This window comes from Myotis yumanensis, unplaced genomic scaffold, assembly GCF_028538775.1.
Source record: "Myotis yumanensis isolate MYYU_CA2020_CCGP unplaced genomic scaffold, mMyoYum1.0.hap1 SCAF_14, whole genome shotgun sequence".
Taxonomy (NCBI): domain Eukaryota; kingdom Metazoa; phylum Chordata; class Mammalia; order Chiroptera; family Vespertilionidae; genus Myotis; species Myotis yumanensis.
Genome location: NW_027223765.1, coordinates 24,730,382 through 24,750,209, shown reverse-complemented (window position 1 = coordinate 24,750,209; position 19,828 = coordinate 24,730,382). Strand labels below are relative to the sequence as shown.

Here is a 19,828-nt window from a genome sequence, read left to right as displayed (position 1 = left end):
CTTGCAAAAGTGAAATATATTTAAAATAAGTGGTTTTAAAACAGAATATAAATACAACAACCAAAAAAGAAAACCATCAAATAAGGGACTGCCAATATTTTTAATGCAATCACTAAAATATGTGAATTCTTAAGGAAAAATAAAAAATATTCTTTTCTTCATGTTTCATTAGATTGTGCTTTTCAAAATAAGAGATTAAAGTTTATTAGCTTTTACTTTACTTTAGAAAACACATTAAAAAAGATTAACTCCTAATTCTACTTACGTTAATAATTAAATTGATTATTTTCCTAATCCAACTAATCCTTACATAGTACTAACAGTCCTGGTAATGCTAATGATCTAGAGAGGCACTGCCCAAGCAGGTGACCACTAGCCACATGCAGCTATTTAAATTTCAATAAGTAAAAATTAAATAAAATGAAATTCAGTTCCTCCCCTACACTAGCCACACCAAGTATTCAATAGTCATGTTTATAATTAGTGACTACTATGCTGGGTAGCACAGAAGAGAGTACTCTGTCATCATGGAAATTCTACTGGACAGCACTTATCAATAGTCTAAGTGACTGACTTTACTAGGTACTCCTTTCCTCCCCACCAAGCACTTACTTGCAGAATACTTGCAACTTCGCTGACTGGTAATTCACTTGCTTTTTTTGATGTCAATACAGGAATCATTGTCTCATTTTCACCATTAGGAATTTTTTGAAAACGTGCAACCTAGAAAATCAAACCAAAGGAAAAATATTTGCAAATACCAAACATTTCTAATGCAGTCTAGAATAAAAATTCAAATGTTCACAGCAACTTATTTCCCAATTAGAAAAAAAATTATTAATAATGAGTATCTAGTACTAAGATAATTTTATACTAACCATGTGCTGATTTTTTCCAGAAAGTACATTCTAAAAATTAGTGCCAGCTAGAACACAAAATAATTTTCACATTAAATTTAAAAGATGCTATTTTTACACCAATGTAATGAGTAAAAAGTAAAATAAATGTCCTGTCCAGCAGATCCTAATGATTCCCTGTAGTCAGAATCCTCTAAACTCATTATGTTTTACACAAGGGACAAGGGACAAAGGACAGCTAAGCTTTCTCCATTTAATTACTCCTGTTGGTCAGCTCATTTCTTAACTATCCAGAAAGGACACCTAGCTACTCGAAGCACCATGACAGCAAGTCAGACTTAAAGCACCACACAAGTGGAAAAACAAAAAGCAAAAGAGGCCATACAAGCAGAGGATGCACAAGCTAGTGAAGGGGCTGCAAACAAGCAGAGCAAGTCACAGAGACGATGGTAACCATGATACCTACATATGCAGCTTCATAAGTATATATCTGCTCTAATCTAGAATACAGAGTAGTTTTGAAGTTCTAACCATACCACTGTGAAAAAAATCACTAACAATATTTGTGCCCGGGATTTTTTTGGCTTTAGCCTTAGGTTTATTTATAATTTATTTTATTTTTTGTCAATAGCCTTAGCCTACATAGTCAAAATCCTATATAGCAACATTACTTAGGTTAGTTCTCCCCATGTCCACCCTTCAGCATGGTTATGTTATTCATGTGAAATACAGTTAGGATCATTTGTTTCTGCTTGTATTATTCCATTTGGGATTTTTTTCCCCAACCTCTCTCCTACCTTTGTTCATTTTATTTGAGTATCTGAAATATTAATTTAGTACTAATAGTCAAAACTACTCAAAACAGGTAAAATCAGAGAGGTATCAAATCCTCTCCATCCTTTCCATCTCTCTTTGTGTTACCAATCTCATTGTATCTTTCCTGTTTCCTTTTACACAAAATGCCCAGGTGTGTGTACATTTTATTTTCTCTTGTTAGAGTAATATGATCTATAAATACTATTTTTCACTTAATATATCCTGGAGATTTATCTACTATTTAAGAAATCAGTTCACATATCTCCTTTATTCTTTTCATAGCTGCATAGTACTCTGTTATGTAGATATACCATGATTTATTCAACTACTCTCCTATGTATGAGATTGCAATGTTGCATATGAAGTTTCATTATTGTTGCAGTTGTAAGTTATAGAAAAAATCCGAGAATTGAACCTGATAGCTCAAAAGGCAAATACATACATATGGTTTTGTTGGATATTGCCAAATTCTCCAAAAAGGGTGATACTAGTTTATCATATCAGAAACGTGTTTCTTCATGGCCTGACCAACAGAATGGATTGTTATACTTTAATTTTTGTCAAGCTAAAAAATGGTATCCCAGTGTATTTAAATTTGCATTTCTCTAATTATGAGTTTGAAATCATTTCATATGTTTAGGGGCCATTTTTATATGTTTTGGGAGGGGGGAATTATCCTTTATGTATTTTGTTCATTATCCTATCAGGTTACTATAGTTTATTCTCTTAAATTTTTAAGTTTTTTATATATTAGAGATCTTAAGCTTGTTATCTGTGATATGTTACAGATATTTTCTTCTAGTCTATCATGTGTCTTGACTGAAGGTGTTTGCCATGCAAAAAATAAATTTCTTTTTATGTAATAAAATTTATCAAACCTTTCTCCTATTGCCTCTGTATGAGTCATTCTTGAAGAATCAATATTAAGAACATATTTTAAGAGCTAAAATGCCCAGTTCCAAGAACTATCTAGTATTCAATAGTTAAGGGTGTATGACCATATATTATACAAGGTTAATATTAAACTTTAAGAATAAAAAACACTAACCTTAACAATAAGAATTAAAGATGTGCCTCTCCCTCACACAATGTAGAAATATTACCTCAAAATGGATCAATGACCTTAATATAAGAGCTAAAACCGCGTAACTCTTAGAAGAAAACAGAGATAAATCTTCATGACCTTAGAATCTTGGCAATGAATTCTTAACTATGACACCAAAACCACATGCAACAAAAAGAGGGAAAAAACAGTAAACTAGACTGTATCAAATATAAAAACTTTTATGCATCAAAGAGCAAAATCAAGAAAGTGAAGACAACCTACAGAATAGAACAAATTATTGCAAATCACTTATAAATAATGGTTTAATATCCAGAGTATATAAAGAACTCCTGAAACTTAACAATATAATTACAAACAACCCAATTTTTAAAAAAATACATTTTATTGATTTTTTTTACAGAGAGGAAGGGAGAGGGATAGAGAGTCAGAAACATTGATGAGAGAGAAACATCAATCAGCTGCCTCCAGCACACTCCCTACTGGGTATGTGCCCACAACCAAGGTACATGCCCTTCACTGGAATCGAACCTGGGACCCTTGAATCCGCAGTCTGACGCTCTATCCACTGAGCCAAACCAGTTAGGGCACAACCCAATTTTTAAATGGTCAAAAACTTGAAGAGAAGTTTCTCCATTTGTATATTTACAAGTGGCCAATAGGCACATGGAAAGATATTCAACAGCATTAGTTATAAGGGAAATACAAATCAAAACCATGAAATACTATTTTGCATGTACTAGGATGGCCAGAATTTTTTTAAATTGAAATTTAAAAAAATAAAATAACAAGTGTTGGTGAGGATGTAGAGAAATTTAAACTCATATATTAATGGTGGGAAGGTAAAATAGTGTAGCCATTATGTTCTACTTAATACTTTATCAACAACTCTACCGAAACAATATGCTTACCAAAGATAACATCAACTCAAAGGTGGAGAGGGGCAGCCACCTTGCATCATAATGCAAACGAGTTTTTCAGGCTGAACCAATAAGTAGAGGCAACATAGCACCATCATTGCATTTGTAAAAGCACACAGTACATATTTACTAAAGAAAAATGTAAAAACCCAAACTCAAAAACCAACTCTTAAAGTTCCAGACCATAAGACTCTAGAATGACAATTCAGATAAACACATGTGTAAGCTGCCCTCATACTCCATTTAAAGAGCTGTAAAATTATTCCCAATGTAACTCTACTGCTGAAAAAAATATAATAATCTTAAACTGAATCATGAGAAGTATAGTTTTTAGACAAAGAGTAATGACTCTAGAGCACTATACGATCCATCCACGCTTTGAATCTATATTCAGTTAGACCATCATTAGGGCCTACTGCAAAGTGGTGACATTTCTGGAAATGAGGTCTTAAGAAGAAGATTGGTAGAATAAATTAGAAATGGTTGGCCTAGAGAATTATGAAAGCCAGTGAATGGTCATTAACTGAATTTCAATAAAAGTTCCTAGATAAATAAAAGATATGACAGGCATCTTCAAATATTTAAGGACTACTATATGAAACACGATAGTCTGCCAAGATTAAGACCAGAACTAGTATCAACAGGCAAAAGTATAGTCTCCAACTACCAAAACTTACTAGTATATAACACTAGTGATTTTTATATAGGGTAAGAAGTTGGTCCCCTCAAATTATAAGATTCTAGGAATGTGCAAGGAGATACCATAGGCTCTTTATTATGTTTGGCAGCAATTTTCAACCTTTTTCATCTCATGGCACACATAAACTAATTACTACTATTCTGCAGCACACCCAAAAACATTATATTTTTGCCAATCTGACAAAAAAAAATAGGTATAATTTGGTTCATTCACACCGGTTAGCTATTGTGTTGACTGTTGTCATTTTTTTTGACAACCTAAGGAAAAAGAGGTTAGTGCCCCTGATTAAACAGTTAGGTATTGCATGTTTTAAAAAGTCTTGCGGCACACGGCACACGAGCTGAAAATCGCTAGTCTATGGTACTGAGGTTTCTAACAATGAATTAGTAACCTCTGTTAAGGGAAATGCTGTAAAGAGGTTACCTTCCACACTGAAACTGGAAGTTCCAGAACATGGACACAAAGAACAGTGACACAATCAGGCTCCAATGTAAACCAGCCCCTAAATATTCCTCATTTGGCAAATTAAAAACCAGCACAATCACAAATCATGTTTATAATCACAATAATAAATCATATTTTTCTCCCATACTTACAACGCCTGGGAATGAAACAGGATTTTCAATGCTATTATATATTTGTATCCAAGAGCAAGAGCTCATTCTAATCCATTTTCAGTAGAGCAATACAAATAACAACCAAAAAAAGGCATTTACCTCTGGAGACCAACAGGGATCATATACAAAATAATCAACTTGACCCCCCCAAAAAATTTTTTACATTCTTTTTCCTAAAAAAACACTGTAATTGTAAAAATTAGATTACTAAGTCATTTTTAATTATTAAAAAAAAAACCTGTTCATTGATTTTAAATAGCAAGTAACAAGAAAAGGCTTAATATAATAAGCCCAACTCCTCAGTCCTACTGCCCAGTAGTAACCTCTGTTAACTGTGTTCTGTGTATACTTCCAGTCATTTTCTATGCAGGTATGTTACAAGCCTTTTTTCTGGTTGTTTTTAAATTACAAAGGTAACCACATAACTAGAATTTGCTTTTTTTCACTCAAGTCATCTTGGATCTCTCTATTTCACCACACATACTGACCTGCCTCCTTTTTTAAATAGCTCACTGAGCATTTCATTATATAGTAGTACTTCAATTTAATTGATCCTCTCAATGACACCATTAAGTGAGACTTTTTCCATGGTTGGATGGACAGAGATGGGACATTGGAAACCCAGGGGTCTATTTCCATCCAAATAAACTTTGCCACACCCCAATTTTTCATGCATGGGTCCTTGAAATGCTTTCCTCATGATCCCGTAAAAGAGTCTGATTTCCACCAACCTGATTATAAAACTGTTGGGTGTTTGTAAATTTTATTCTCACAGCTATTGCAAATTGCTCTGCAAAGAGACTGTGTCAAATAAATTCCCAACATCTGCAATCTAGCCAAAAGTAAGCATCACTACATTTTAAAAATCCTTGCCAGTTTGATAAGTATGAAATGGTTATTTTAATTCACTTTTTTTCATTACTAAGATTGAGCACCTTTTCATATATCTTTTGCCCATTTGCAAGGAACACCCTTGCACAAACCTCTTTGCTTGTGCAAGTATAGGTATAGGATACATTCCTATACAGTATTCAGAATATAGAAAGAATCTTACAACTCAACAATAAAAAAGCAAATATCAAAATTACAAAAGGGGAAGAAGATTTGTATAAAAACTTCTCCCAAGACATTCAAATAGCCAATAAGCACATAAAAAGTTGCTTGATATCATTAGTAATTAGGAAAATACAAATCAAAACCACATGATACTATTTCATACTCCTAAAAGAGCAATTAAAAAACACACACAGAAAATAACAAATGTTAGAGAGGATGTTGAGAAATTAATTGGAACTCTCAAACATTGCTGGTGGAAATGAAAATGGTGCAACCTCTGTGGGGGTTCCTCAATAAACTAAACATATATCCCAGCACTTCTAATCCTGAGTATATGTGCCACGCCAGCACGACCAAGGGTGATCCCGAGTGGCAGGGGTGAAAGGATTAAGGAAAGACAGACAAGAGAATAACAGCTGGGTCTCGGTGGGACGCTGCCTCCCTGATGAAGAGACAACGACAGCGCCCACAAGCCATGTCTTTATTTTATAGCAGATGTCACAAGACAAAGTAGGGGCCTGATCACGTTGTTTACCGCATTCTCGTGAGTTCCAACCTCACTTAACTACATGCACCCGAACTCTATCACAAGGCACGTGGGGCTACGTGTTCGGACCATAGGTTCAAGCTTACAAACACAGCCGTTGGCTATGATTGTGCTGGGAGGGCCCTGCCCTCCAGCTGGGACTTGCACGTGGCAATGAGAGGACCCTGTCCTTTCATAGGTCCGAGGCTTGAACCTGGCCAAAACACCGTAACTGCGCCCCACAAGTATACATCTAAAAAACTGAAAACATACATTCACACAAAAAACCTGTACATGAATATTAATACCAGTATTATCTACATAGCCAGAACATAGAAACCAAATGTCCATCAAATGATGATGGATAAATAAAATGTGACATATCAATACAATGGAACATTATTTAACCAGAAAAAAGATAGGAAACATGCTATAATGTGGCTGAATGTTGAATAGAAGAAAGAAGTCATTCAAACACACAAGGTCACACATGAAATATTCAGAATAGGCAAATCCACTGAGGCAAAAAGCAAATTAGTGGTTGCCAGGGTTGGGGAAAAGAAAGAACAGGAAATGATTGCTAATGGATAAATTCTTTGTGGGGTGATGGAAATGTTCTGTAATTAGATCAATGCACATAACCTTGTGAATATAGTAAAAACCACCAATTGTGCACTTAAAATGGCAAATTTTATGGTATGTAAATTATAACTCAAAAAAAAGAAAAGGAAAGAATAAGGGTCTGCAAAATAATTTAACTCATGGTTTACCCCAGCAATAAGGGAATTAGTATTCAGTCTGTAGGAGACTTTGGGTCTCAAATTATGCAACCATAACAAAGAAGAGTGAGTTGGGGAACTGATTCCAAGCATTTATAGATAGAATAAATCCCCAAGTGTAGAAAATATAGAAATGAGAGTTGTCACTAAGGAATGAGGCGAGTAAGCCTAAGGGAATGCCAGAGAACAGCTCCTTTCAAATGAACTACCAGCATTTCCAACTCTATCTAACTTTAAGCATATGTAGTCCTTTTAAAAAGATCTTCATTACAGATAAATGACAAAGAAAAAAAGTCATCATTTACTTCAAAAAGATTTTAAGAAATTAAAATCAAACAGGATGTGGGAAGAACTTAAAATAAAATAGAAACAGCTCATAAATGGACCTAATTTTATTATAAACTAGAGGCCTGGTGCACAGATTTGTGCAGGGAGGGGGTCGCTCATTCTGGCCGGTGATCGGCCTCGTTCTGGGCTGTTCAGGGTGGCGGGAGGTGGGCCGGGGGGAGGGGCCACTTGAGGTTGGCCAGCCGGCCAGGGGAGGGGCCACAGGAGGTTGGCTGTGGGAGTGCACTGACCACCAGGGGACAACTCCTGCATTGAGCGTCTGCCCCCTGGTGGTCAGTGTGTGTTATAGCAACCAGTCGACCAGTTGTTCAGTTGTTCAGTCACTTAGGCTTTTATATATATAGATGAGTAACATAACCATACAGAAGTAGGTAAGGGAAAAAATTACCTAAGTAACTTTGGAAAACAGGTTATGACTATACTTTAAAGCTAAAACCAAAGATTATACTCTAGTTTAAAAATATGTTTCTCACAAAGGAAAAATTAGCAATTCTGAAGCTACTTTTGTGTGTGCAGTAGGATTAAACAAATAAGTAAATATTTTGTGAATGAGAATCAGGTTTCTCACCTTGGGAGAAGGAAGTAACAAGGAAAGGGAAAAGGATAGGGGGGAAAAAAGATAAGACTAAGCCCTGTGGTATAGGACTGGAATTGGCAGCATCAGTATGAATTCATAGTTTTTAATTTATGTATGTAAATGGATAGATAAGAAAATTTAAATATATGTGTATGTCTTAACAAAGGAAAGGAGCAAATGGAATCAGACATTAAGCCTGATTAACTAAGGGGCAGTTTCAGACACTCCAGGGAAACGCCACATTTCTCAGCCAAAGGGACATTAATCCCCACGTGGGGAAATTCCTTTGCTGACTGCATGCGCAGTAGAAGCTAGGTGACCAGGCGGAACTATGAGGCATGTGCAGTAGAGGCCAAAATGGCAACCACAAAAAGGAGTCTAGCCTGGGGAAATCTGGTAAAAAGACCAGAGAGAATAAGGACACAAAACTCCGGAAGATCCTAGAGAATGATTGGATAGGGGGAGACACTAGCATAGCCCTGTGAACATCCAGGAGAGAGACTGGGTAGTTTGAAAGAAAGCTTACTCTTTCCCAAAACCAAGGAAATATAATTAAAGCTTAAAAAAGGACAGAGACAGTTGTGCTCTTTCCCTTTAGCAGCTGCCCAGGCCAAAGTGCAGCATCAATCATTGTCCATGGACCAGATGGAAACAGAGACTACTAGACTACTGGAGCCTCAGCTGCTGGGCTAATGGCATGGCAACTTGGGGTCCTGGCCCTCCTCCTGGGCTTGATGGGGACAAGTGCAGGCCCAGAGGCTGAACTTCTTCCACGCGAGATGGAGCTGAGCCACCAGGTTGTGAATGAGACCACCTGAACCCTTCCTTTGTTTTCGCTCCAATAAATCTTGCCACTATACCTCAAATCCTCCTATGCATATATCCCTGAAATGCACTTCCTGCTATACTATGGAAGAGTCCTATTTCCTCCAGCAACATTTTTATTACTATACAAATATTTGCTAGCTCTATCTACTGAGAGGACCTAGAAACAATGACATCCCAATAATACTGAGCATGCCTAATACACAGACTTTGGTTTCTAGATACCATCATAATAATAAAAGTCCAAGAGGCGTCACAACCGAAACAACCAAAAGACCGGTCACCATGAGGTGCATGGAGCACCTCCCGGGCCTACCCCCACGGCTCTCAGGCTCCAATCACAGCAAGGCTGGCAGTCAGTGGGCGGGTGGGTGGAGTGGCGGGTGGGGTGCAGTGAGGTGGCGGGGCAGGGAGCACAGCAGGCGGGTGGGGCGGGGCTGCGAGCACAGTGGGGGCGGTGGGCAGGTGGGTGGGGCATGCGCAGGTAAGCGGGTCTGTGAGTGCAGGGCAGTGGGCGGGTGGGCAGGGCCGTGCAATTTCGCGCGCTGGGCCTCTAGTTCTCTAACAAAATGAACCAGCCTCTTTTGGAAAAAGTGTTGATTCTGTGCCTGGTACAAACAGGAAAAATATGAGATGCACTTTTAACACCTTGTGGTACCAGAAAATAAATTAGTGTTCACAAAATGATAGGAACTTTGCAGAAGGGACACAAGAACAAATTTGAAAGTGCTCTCAATAAAAGCTGGAAAAATTTGTGCAAAAAGTATTAGATTTTAACCCATACAGTAAAATACATGTAAATAAGTTGGACAATCAATGAATGGAGTAAAAAGGGCAGAATTCCAATTAATAAATATAGAAGGAATGTGGGAAACAAAATCATCATTAAGTCACATAAGTAGTTGCTGCCAGCAAGAACTATTAATAGATGCAAAAACTGGCTGTGATGAGACACAAGATGTTTGCAATTTCAAAGTACCACCCCACAAGAGGAAGGTATTAATTACAAAGGAATTATTACATTACAAAAGAAAAATTACTTCTATTGGTAATTACAAAGGAAAAAACAGTAACTTTAAAGTGGAGAAACCTGGCAGATACCACCTTAACCAGTGATTACAGTTAACATAACCAGTCATAAGATGTACTAATCATGAGTAAATAATTATCAGGCAAATCCAACTGAGGGACATTCTAAAAAAATAACTGACCGTACTCTTCAAGTTTCAAGATCCGAAAAGATTAAAAAAAAAAAAATACTGGGGAACATATTACTAAATGCAAGGTGGAATACCAAACTGGATCTGGGACCAGAAAAAGGATAGTTTATAAATGTGAATTTCTTGGTTCTGATCATTATAGGATGGTTACATAAGATGTTAACATTAGGGGAAACTGGGAAAAGGGTATATGGCAGCGGTTCTCAACCTGTGGGTCACGACCCCTCTGGTGGTCGAATGACCCTTTCACAGGGGTCGCCTAAGACCATCCTGCATGTCAGATATTTACATTACGATTCATAACAGTAGCAACATTACAGTTATGAAGTAGCAACGAAAATGATTTTATGGTTGGGTCACAACATGAGGAACTGTATTTAAAGGGCCAGAAGGTTGAGAACCACTGGTATATGGGAACTCTTTATACTACTTTTGCACCTTGGTGTAAATTTAAAATTGTTTCAATTAAAAAATTTAAAAGATTTTAGAGAAAATTCTGAAAGTAAAGCAAGTATTTCTTCTGTAATTCAAAGGAAGTAAAACAATGAAAAAACAGTTAAACACTTTACTATTAAACAATTACACCTGGGAAGAATTTGGCATTTTTCTTTCTCAAGTTAAAAGGTGGGCATAATATTCCATTTACTGATAGATCAACTTGTATAAGTTATTCCAAGTCCTGACAGAAACTTGATACAAGATGGAGGGAGGGGTAACAATATGATCTACATATTTTTAGAATCTGACCATTTGTTGTTACCATACATTAAACATGCAACTACTATTTTTTAAAGCCTTCAGCTAGCAAACAATTATTTTACTAGCAATATTAGAGTAAAAAAGATGTTTTTAAGACTTTGTTAATTATATTACTTTCCTTGAAATTATAGACTAGCCAGTAATTCAACTATAGAAACAAATGGTAGCTTTCTTTATTCCTTCTCCTACTTCCTCCATATGCCAATTGCATTCACTTCATACAGCAGTTAATTGGTGGGCTTAATTTTACGGGCTATGTCACACCAAACCCTTATGAAATCAAAGGCATGACTGTGCCATCCTTCGCACCCTGAACTTAACTGACCTAAATAGTTCCAGGTACAACAAGGAGCCACATAAGCCCTTAAAAGTAATTTGTGGTCAGATACTATTTAATAACATCAGAAGCCAATTTTGAATCCTAAAGATTTAAGTTGAATGAGAAGTTCTTTGCTGTCACAAAATGTACTCTATTATCACTTATACATTATTTCCCATTTTAAGTGGTTTTCCTCAAAAGTTATTTAATTTTTCTAACCAACTATTTCAATACTGTGTTTAAATAATCTTAGTTTAATATGAAAAACAGGAAGAATGTTACTTCTAAATTCCACCCACTATTAATAAAAAAAAAAATTAGTAAGGGTCCAATAAATCACTCACTACACTCAGGCACCTTTACCTATTAATTGCATGTTGTAGGTGGGATAAAGTATAGGGAGACCAAGCTATTCTTTTTCTCCTAAAAGGAAAGTGATAGCAGAAAAGGACTCCTTAAAAATAAGAATGCCACACGACTATGTACATGAAAGTAGACATTAAACACAGTGAGGCTATGACTATAATGTATTTCCAAGGGAATGGTCCCTTGTATTAGAATTGAAAATACATGTGTCCTGTCCTTAACACGAGTGAAAGAGCTGGTGGTAATGTCCACACTTTTCAAAAGCTAATAAAAAAGTAAGTACTAGACATGCAAAAGAATGTCACCTCATGAAGACCCTAATATATAAATCTGATGAAGAGTGCTGACTTCAGGGGGGAATCTACTTGAAATTTTGTAATTGAATAAAAAGGAAAGGGCATTACATACACAGGTCTGGCATATTTGAAAAGAAATAACTCAGAACACTTCAGGTCTTAATTTCAAAGAACAATGAAATTGCTTTCTAAAAGTTCTGAGAGCAAGTAAAATTTTTAGTTTATACTCATTGATTAGTAGATAAAACTTTTAATCCAGATTTCAACATTTTTGCCCTACTGCTGGTTACAAATCATGAAATACTCAAAAACAAAGTACAGTCAAAATCACAGTTTAATGAAACCATGAGGCAAGCATTAATATTTTAATAGTTATTACAGGTTTCATGGGCAACCCATGTCTCAGAAAAATATGTAAAGCTTTATAATTAGAAGTTAAGACACTGTAGACAGATCACGAGAATTCTCGTGTTTTCTGTTCTAAGGCTTGTGGCCAATCACGAGAATTCTTTTAAAAGATATTAGCTTGTAAGAACATGTAGTAAATAACTTCAAAATGCAATGGGTATTTAATTTTAAAGTGTGCCTTTAACATTTATGTAAAACGTTTTTTTGTACTGGTTCAATAGAATCTTATCTGGCCACTGGGTAAAGCTAGCAATAAAACTACTGGTCCTCAATGTGTTAAGAGTCCAATGGCATAAATAATTTTCCCAAACCTACTCATCAACCAGGGAAGGGGAATTAGCATTTCTTGAGTTCTTTCATGCCAACTCTTTCATCTTGCTCAATTTAATCCTAACAAGACTGAGGCAGAGTCATCATCATCCCTTTACATGTGAGGAAAACAAGGCTTAGAGAAGTTAACTTCCTTGCCTTTGATTAGAACAATATTTCTCAATCTCCACAATATTGACATTTGGGGTCAGATAATTCTTTGTTTGGAGAGGAGTGGTAGGTGGGGGCTGGAGGAGCTGTCTTGTATAAGATGTTTACCAACATCCCTGGCTTCTATCCACCGGATGCCAATAACATCTGCTCCAGTTGTGCCAAACCAAAACATCTCTAGACATTGTCAAAACCACCCCCAGTTGAGATCCACTGAGTTAAAGTGAAGAAGCCAGCATTTTCATTCAATGGACAACATACCATTGAGTTGAGTTAGGGATAAATGAGGGTCTTTGCCCTGACAAGCACTGAGACAGGCACACCAGCCCGGCCAGAGTGGGTCAGTGATTGAGTGTTGATCCATGAACCAAGAAATCTGCAGTTCAGTTCCCAGTCAGGGTACATGCCAGGGTCACAGGCTCAATCCCCAGTAGGGAGCATGCAGGAAGCAGCTGATCAATGTTTCTCTCTCATCAGTCTTTCCATTTCTCTATCCCTCTCCCTTCCTCTCACTCTCTCCAAAAAAAAAAAAAAAAAAAAAAAATCACTAAAAACCGTGTTAAAAAAGAAAATCAAGCACACCGTGACAGTCTGACCTTCAATCTACTCCCCTTAGCCAGCCCCGACATCAGCTAACTGCTCCAACAGGTCAGCAGCATCTCCACTCATCCACTTATGCCTGCTTAACAGTTTGTGGTCATTTCTGACTCTACTGTCCCCTTCATTCCCTGTTTCGTTACTGTCAAGGTCTGCTGTTTTTTTCTAGGAGTAAAATGTCTCTCTAACCTGTCCCTACTTTCCATTTCCTTCATTCTAATATAGGTATAAGCACAATTCTCCTCCATTTTTCTACTAATAAGAAATCAGAAGGAACTAGTAATCACTTGGCTCCCAAAATGAATTAAAGGTATATATCAAGATATCATAATTGAACTACCAACCTCTAGGATGGGGGGCTAGCAGATCTCAAAAAGTGATCAGTAAAGACCACATTCTTTTTCTGGAGTGGAAAGAAACTGGAATTTTCCATCTGATCTCAGACACTTTCACAGCCAGATGTCAACTTTCAGTAAATAATAACCTTGGCAAGAATTAAGAAAAGGACATAGCAGAGATTAGTTTGCATGCCATTAAAAAGTGGCTTGTATACTATTTCTGGCACTTGTGCCATGAACCACTTTTGCTGCTCCAAGGGAATGAAGAACTGACACAATAGAGAAATGAGGTAAGATTCCCAAAGAAAGCTTGAACCAACTAGTATTTCTGTTCCTCCCAATATATAAACCGAGATGCAGGTAAATAAAGCAAACATTTCATTAGGGAAACTCAAACAAAATCTAGTTACAAAGGCACATGTGTCAAATTTTCATGACATATATGAGTATACAGCACCAAAAGCTAACATACATATTAATACTGAAAATGAAAGGCTGATTTAAGGTGCAAGAAAATCCAGGATGTTTTTAAGTTGATCTCTCCCTTAGGCAGAGAATAGAACTTTACTAATACTGTATTAATCATTCTTAAGAAATAGAACTTTACTAATATTGTATTAATAGTTCTTAGGAAATGCTTTATCCTTTTTTATTTTAAGGCACCACAATCAAGATCACTTTAAATCCAGTATCTGAAATTCACAACCTACTCAAAAGTTTTAATTTATACTTCACAGTTTAAAAAACAACAACAATGTTCAAGAAAATTATGATAGGTGGTCACTAAATATTTCTGCTTCAGTTATTATTACTGAGTTTTTCTATAAAGGGCTGAACATCAAACGAAAGTACAGAGTGGCAAATATATTTAGTTTCAGGGCCGTATTACTATTCCAAATTTACCAGTTTATTCATTTTAAGTAAATAATAAATTAAAATAATTTCCACAAGAATGTGCCATTATCTCAGAGTTTTCAGAAAGAATGAAGAATATGTCATGCTAAATTGCTGTACTTCTTCTTGGGAGACACAAGTTTAGGTCAGCACTTTCATGCAATGATCAAAAAGTCAAACTAAAAGACTTTATTTAAGCAAGGACTTATAATGAACTAATTCCAGTTCACATACTCCAATTCCAATTCACACATTCTCTAATATCTGATATGTTAAATTATTAAATAATTCTATTATATAAAATAATTACAATTCACACATTCTCTAATATCTGAAGCAGAAAGAAAAAGCAAAAATTAAAAACTGAACTTGCATTAGATGCCCAGTTACAGCCACCTTAAGGTAATGCTTTTGATCCCTGCTTTTACTGTCTATAATCTAAGAAAGTCTTGTAACATTTCATTCAAATTTTTTCTAAATGGATCAAATAAGCCTAGCCTAAACTAATCTAATTCAACACAGTCTGAATAATTTCCTTGTAATTCTAAGATGTATGCCTTTGTGAATAGTCACGTAAAGCCTTGAAGATAGAAGACATATGAACAAATGCATATAAATACCAGCCATATAAATTCAAGAGGAAATTCATCGATTTAGCCTGACATATTTTTTCCAAGAAATCATTTTCTGTATGAAATGATAGCATTAACCTAGGTTCACCCAACGAATTTTTACTTTACTGCCTTTTACCAACACTTGTCCATATGAAAATGGTAAAGACGATGTTGTCACAACTGATGCCTGAAATCTTTATAAAAAGAACGTCTTTTAACAAAATAAATATGAGTAGACCCTTTGAACCAATTCTTAAGAGATCTTTAAGATGTTACATGTCAAAAAAATTTTTTTAAAGATGTCACATGTAACAACAGTGTAATTTAAAATTCATCCCAACTAACTTTATCATCAAACTATGCTGTTCTTTTCAGTTTTAAAACAAAATTTAATCTTGTCAAACAGATTATGGTTAACCGAGATCTCAAAAGAAAATCAGCCTTGAGCCCCAAGGGGTGTGTTCCCTAGGAGACCATTTTGATTGATACTGCTTCAGTTAACGGAGTGGAAATCTGCTGACGTTAAATGGAGGATAAAAACATTAAGACAAATCAAGTATTTAGGATTCAACTGTCAGAAGGCTATTGCTCAGAAATTATCTCTGCGGCATCCTTCCTCTTTGTTAAATTACTACGTTTATACAATGTTGTCACATAATCTTTTAGTTTTGACTCTTTCCTAGAAATATTGATTAAAAATAGTATTTTGCTAACAAAACTGCAAATTAAATAAATTACATTTTTCAACACCTAAAAATATAAAATATTTTAATAGCCTAGTTTCCGATTCCTACTTAAAGGAATGAAATTAAGGTAGTTTTTCCTTATATTTCCTCCAACTACTAACACAATCTTTCTTGAGACATTCCTAGATAGATAATAATTTGTAATTGAATAAGCAACTACTTTAAAAATTAAAGTGTAAATAAACATATTATCATTTTCAAATGCTAGCCAAAGAAACTGGGTGAATCTATTCTAGACCCATTAGCTCTGCCTAAAACCTTTGAATTAAGCATATCCTGAAATCTTGAAGATCATTACATGTTTATCCATTAGTCAAAGAAACTAATGGCTATGATTAAATAGTTTTATGTGCATTAAGTTTATACTGGTTTTCTATGGGAAAGGCCAAATGTATTCCAAAGAAAATATCCATTTTTGGGAAAGACAAACTATTTGCAAAATTATCCAGCTAAAAAATATCTTTTCTAATAAGCCATCCCTTTATACATATATATGACTAATTTAAACACACACACACACACACACACACAGAAAAGGGGCCTTTACTTATCTCAGATTCCTAAGTGGTATCTGTTTAGATTTATGATAAACATGCAAAAGGGAGTTCCAAAGCATGTGGATAAAATCATAACCCACAAATGGATGTCCAGGACCAGTCCCTGAAATTCCAGGAAATTAACACTTCAAGTATTTCTAGTGACTAGCAGGAAGTATTCATGAAGCATCCTGGAGGTAAAGGCTAAAAATTTGTCAACCTTTGCTGAGAAAGATTAAGTGGACCATAAGAGAGAGATCCAAAAGAATAAAAACTCAAGTGCCAAAGAAAAATACCATAGTTGCTGAAAGGAACCACATGGATGTCATGCCCTCCAACACCCACTGCAGACATGGCACACCCCCTAAGAACCTTCATGCTAATGCTCCTGGGAGCCACTATCAATTCTACCCAGTAAATAACTAGAGATGTGACTTATCTACAAACCTACTGGAGGATTCTGTTTCTGGGGAATAGCAGCAATTGCTCATTAATGCGTGCTAACTGTGTGTCAACCATCGTTTTGGGCACCTCGCACACCAGGCTTTATTTATTCCTCACACCAACCCTCCAAGAGGGCGTTATTCCATTTACAGATGGGTAAACATTAGAAGCTGAGAAAGCTCAGAAGCATAGTAACTCATTAGATTTTTAGGAGAGGAAAAAATAACTTGTCAGGATTCAAATCTAAGCCTGTCTCTTCTTACACTGGCCCCTGGCTTCTTGGTAGCACTCCAGCTTTCTCTATGGGCTTTAAGCCACAACACAATAGAAAATTCTGTAGTTAACTCCACTTTTGCCTAATAATGACAACTTCATGGAGAGCATTTTAACCACTACTGTTTTCCTTTTAGCCTTCAGCTGTCATAACAACCGCATTAATGCCTGGTAATATATTAGTATGCAAACACTGGACCACGCTATTTATAGTTAGCATTTATTGAGCACTTGCTATATGCCAAATACTGTTATACCTGCTTACAACCACCTCAGAAGGCAGGTTCTATCAATATCCTTACTTTATAGATGAAGAAACTGAAGCACAAAAAAGCTTTAATAATTTGCATAAGGCCAAATTATGCTAAGTGGGGATCTAGCATTCAAATCAGAATGCCTGGTTCCAAATCGCATATTCTTTAACTCTAGCCTTCCTCTGTCCCAAGAAAATTTATATAGAGTTTCTCATTTAATCCTCTTAACTATGAAAGCTACTGTCAATCCCAATTTACATGTGAGAAAACAGACTCAAAAAGGTGAAGTCACAAAACTTTTAATAGTGAAGGCATGATTTAAATACATTTTTGTTTCACACCCCTAAGATGCTAACACACCATGTCAAAGGAGGATACTAACTATAGAAAGAAAAGGGATAATAATATAGGGTTGTCCAAAAATATATATACACACTTTAACAGCTAATAGCTCAATTGATTTTTCTTCCTTTTCAGATTTAATCGATTGGGATTAATAATTATTCAAAGTGTACAAAGTGTATATACATTTTTGAGACACTATATATATATATACATATATATAATTTCAAAATGGTCAATAGCTCTTAAAAATTTCTACACTGTATAGAAGTTCTTTAAAATGTTTAAAATGATAAAAGAAAAATGTTATGGTAATGAGAAACTGACAAAAATGGCCTTTGTATTATTACAAAGCAGGAAAAAAAAAACCATTTTTTAAGAATTGTATAATCTTTTATTATGAGGCCAAATCATTTCTATTTGGCTATAAAGTACAGAGAGGCCCAGTCAGCCACAGCATATACCATGCTCCCTTCTCACAACCACTCCCTCCCACCTCAGTAGACAATATGAGAGTGAGCTTTACTAGTCATGCTCCTTTTCCTGAGATCAAGAAACAAAAGTTACATCTTAAGAAATCACCTTTTTTAGGCTACTCTCTTAAATCTGTAACATTCTCAAAGCAGAAGCTCAAGTTTCAGATGTTAAGATGCAACAACCAAGAAACAGGTATATGAATGAATGCACTTAACATTCTTTGTCTCTTGTACAGCAAGGACTTGCCTTTAATTCTATAAACTAAAAGACAAAGAGGAAAAGGCCTCAGAAAAGTGATTTTTCCATACTACCAGACAAAAATATAACTGCTTTCAAATGCTGTGTCTAAAGACCCAATTAGACAGTATTACTCCTCTACAGTTATACACATTGGTATTTCAGAAAATGTTTTCCACCACTTATCCATCCAAAGCAGAACTAAGCAATGTAATCTTGCCTCTCATCATATTTCCCATATATCCCAGGGGTTCAGACAGCAACACAGATTACTGCATATAAGAAACATCTATTTTATAATTACTAGTCCTACTTAGAACAATCAAGCTCACATTCTCAACAAGGGAAAAAGCAAATTAGAAAGCAGCCAGCAAGCTCTACAGCAGCCCCTTTTACCAGACTGCACAGTGTTTTAAAACCAAAAGATACACAGGGACAAACTGTAATTTGTAATTATCTTTTATAGCATCTCGCAGCCAGGAATGAACACACACACACATACACACACACACACACACACAAAGCATAACTGTGATGGTTTCGGGAGGGTAAAAAATCACTTATTCAGAGTTTTCAATGCTTTCACAAAATAATCAGTGCTGTGTTAGAAAAGCATTAAATATTTAAATGAGGCCAAAGGAATCAGGTGAATAATAATCCAGTGTGTCCAAAGTGTACAGTGGACAAACAGGTTCCACTTCAACCTGCTAAATGATGTTCTGAAATAGGGTGGGACTTTAAGAAAGGAAATCACCGCATAATATTTCATTAATTCAGAACTTTTTTTGTGTGTGTGAACTGAAAAACGATGAGTTTCTCCCCCTCCCCCCCCCCCCCCGAAAAGCTGTACTTAATTAAAAACAAAACAAAACAAAAACGTTTCCTTTCTTATAAACGAACCCAGGCACATACCATACCAAAGCTTGATGTGCAAATACAGAGATGCAGTCCCTTTTCTTCCCCCTCCCCATTCCCATTTCCTCTCCAGTGATTGCTTTCAAACAGCGATCTGCACAGAGATGCTATCTGAAAGGAAAACTTCCCTCCTGCTACCCCAAGCTCAAGGTCTGACCAGGAAAGCAGAATCGAGCTCAGTCACTGCCCAGGACTTGCATTTCCGAAATGCCTTATGTTACCAACATAA

General features: G+C 35.9%; 1 protein-coding gene across 6 annotated transcripts in view; it reads right to left on the bottom strand.

Moving 5' to 3' along the window:
• ATP2C1 (ATPase secretory pathway Ca2+ transporting 1) overlaps window positions 1-19,828 on the bottom strand; it is a 124,354-nt gene that overhangs the window by 81,229 nt on the left and 23,297 nt on the right. For all 6 annotated transcript variants that reach the window (XM_070433385.1, XM_070433384.1, XM_070433387.1 and 3 more), the window contains one exon: window positions 613-723. In XM_070433385.1, the coding sequence (XP_070289486.1) occupies window positions 613-723 (111 nt within the window). The remainder of the gene's footprint in view (window positions 1-612; window positions 724-19,828) is intronic.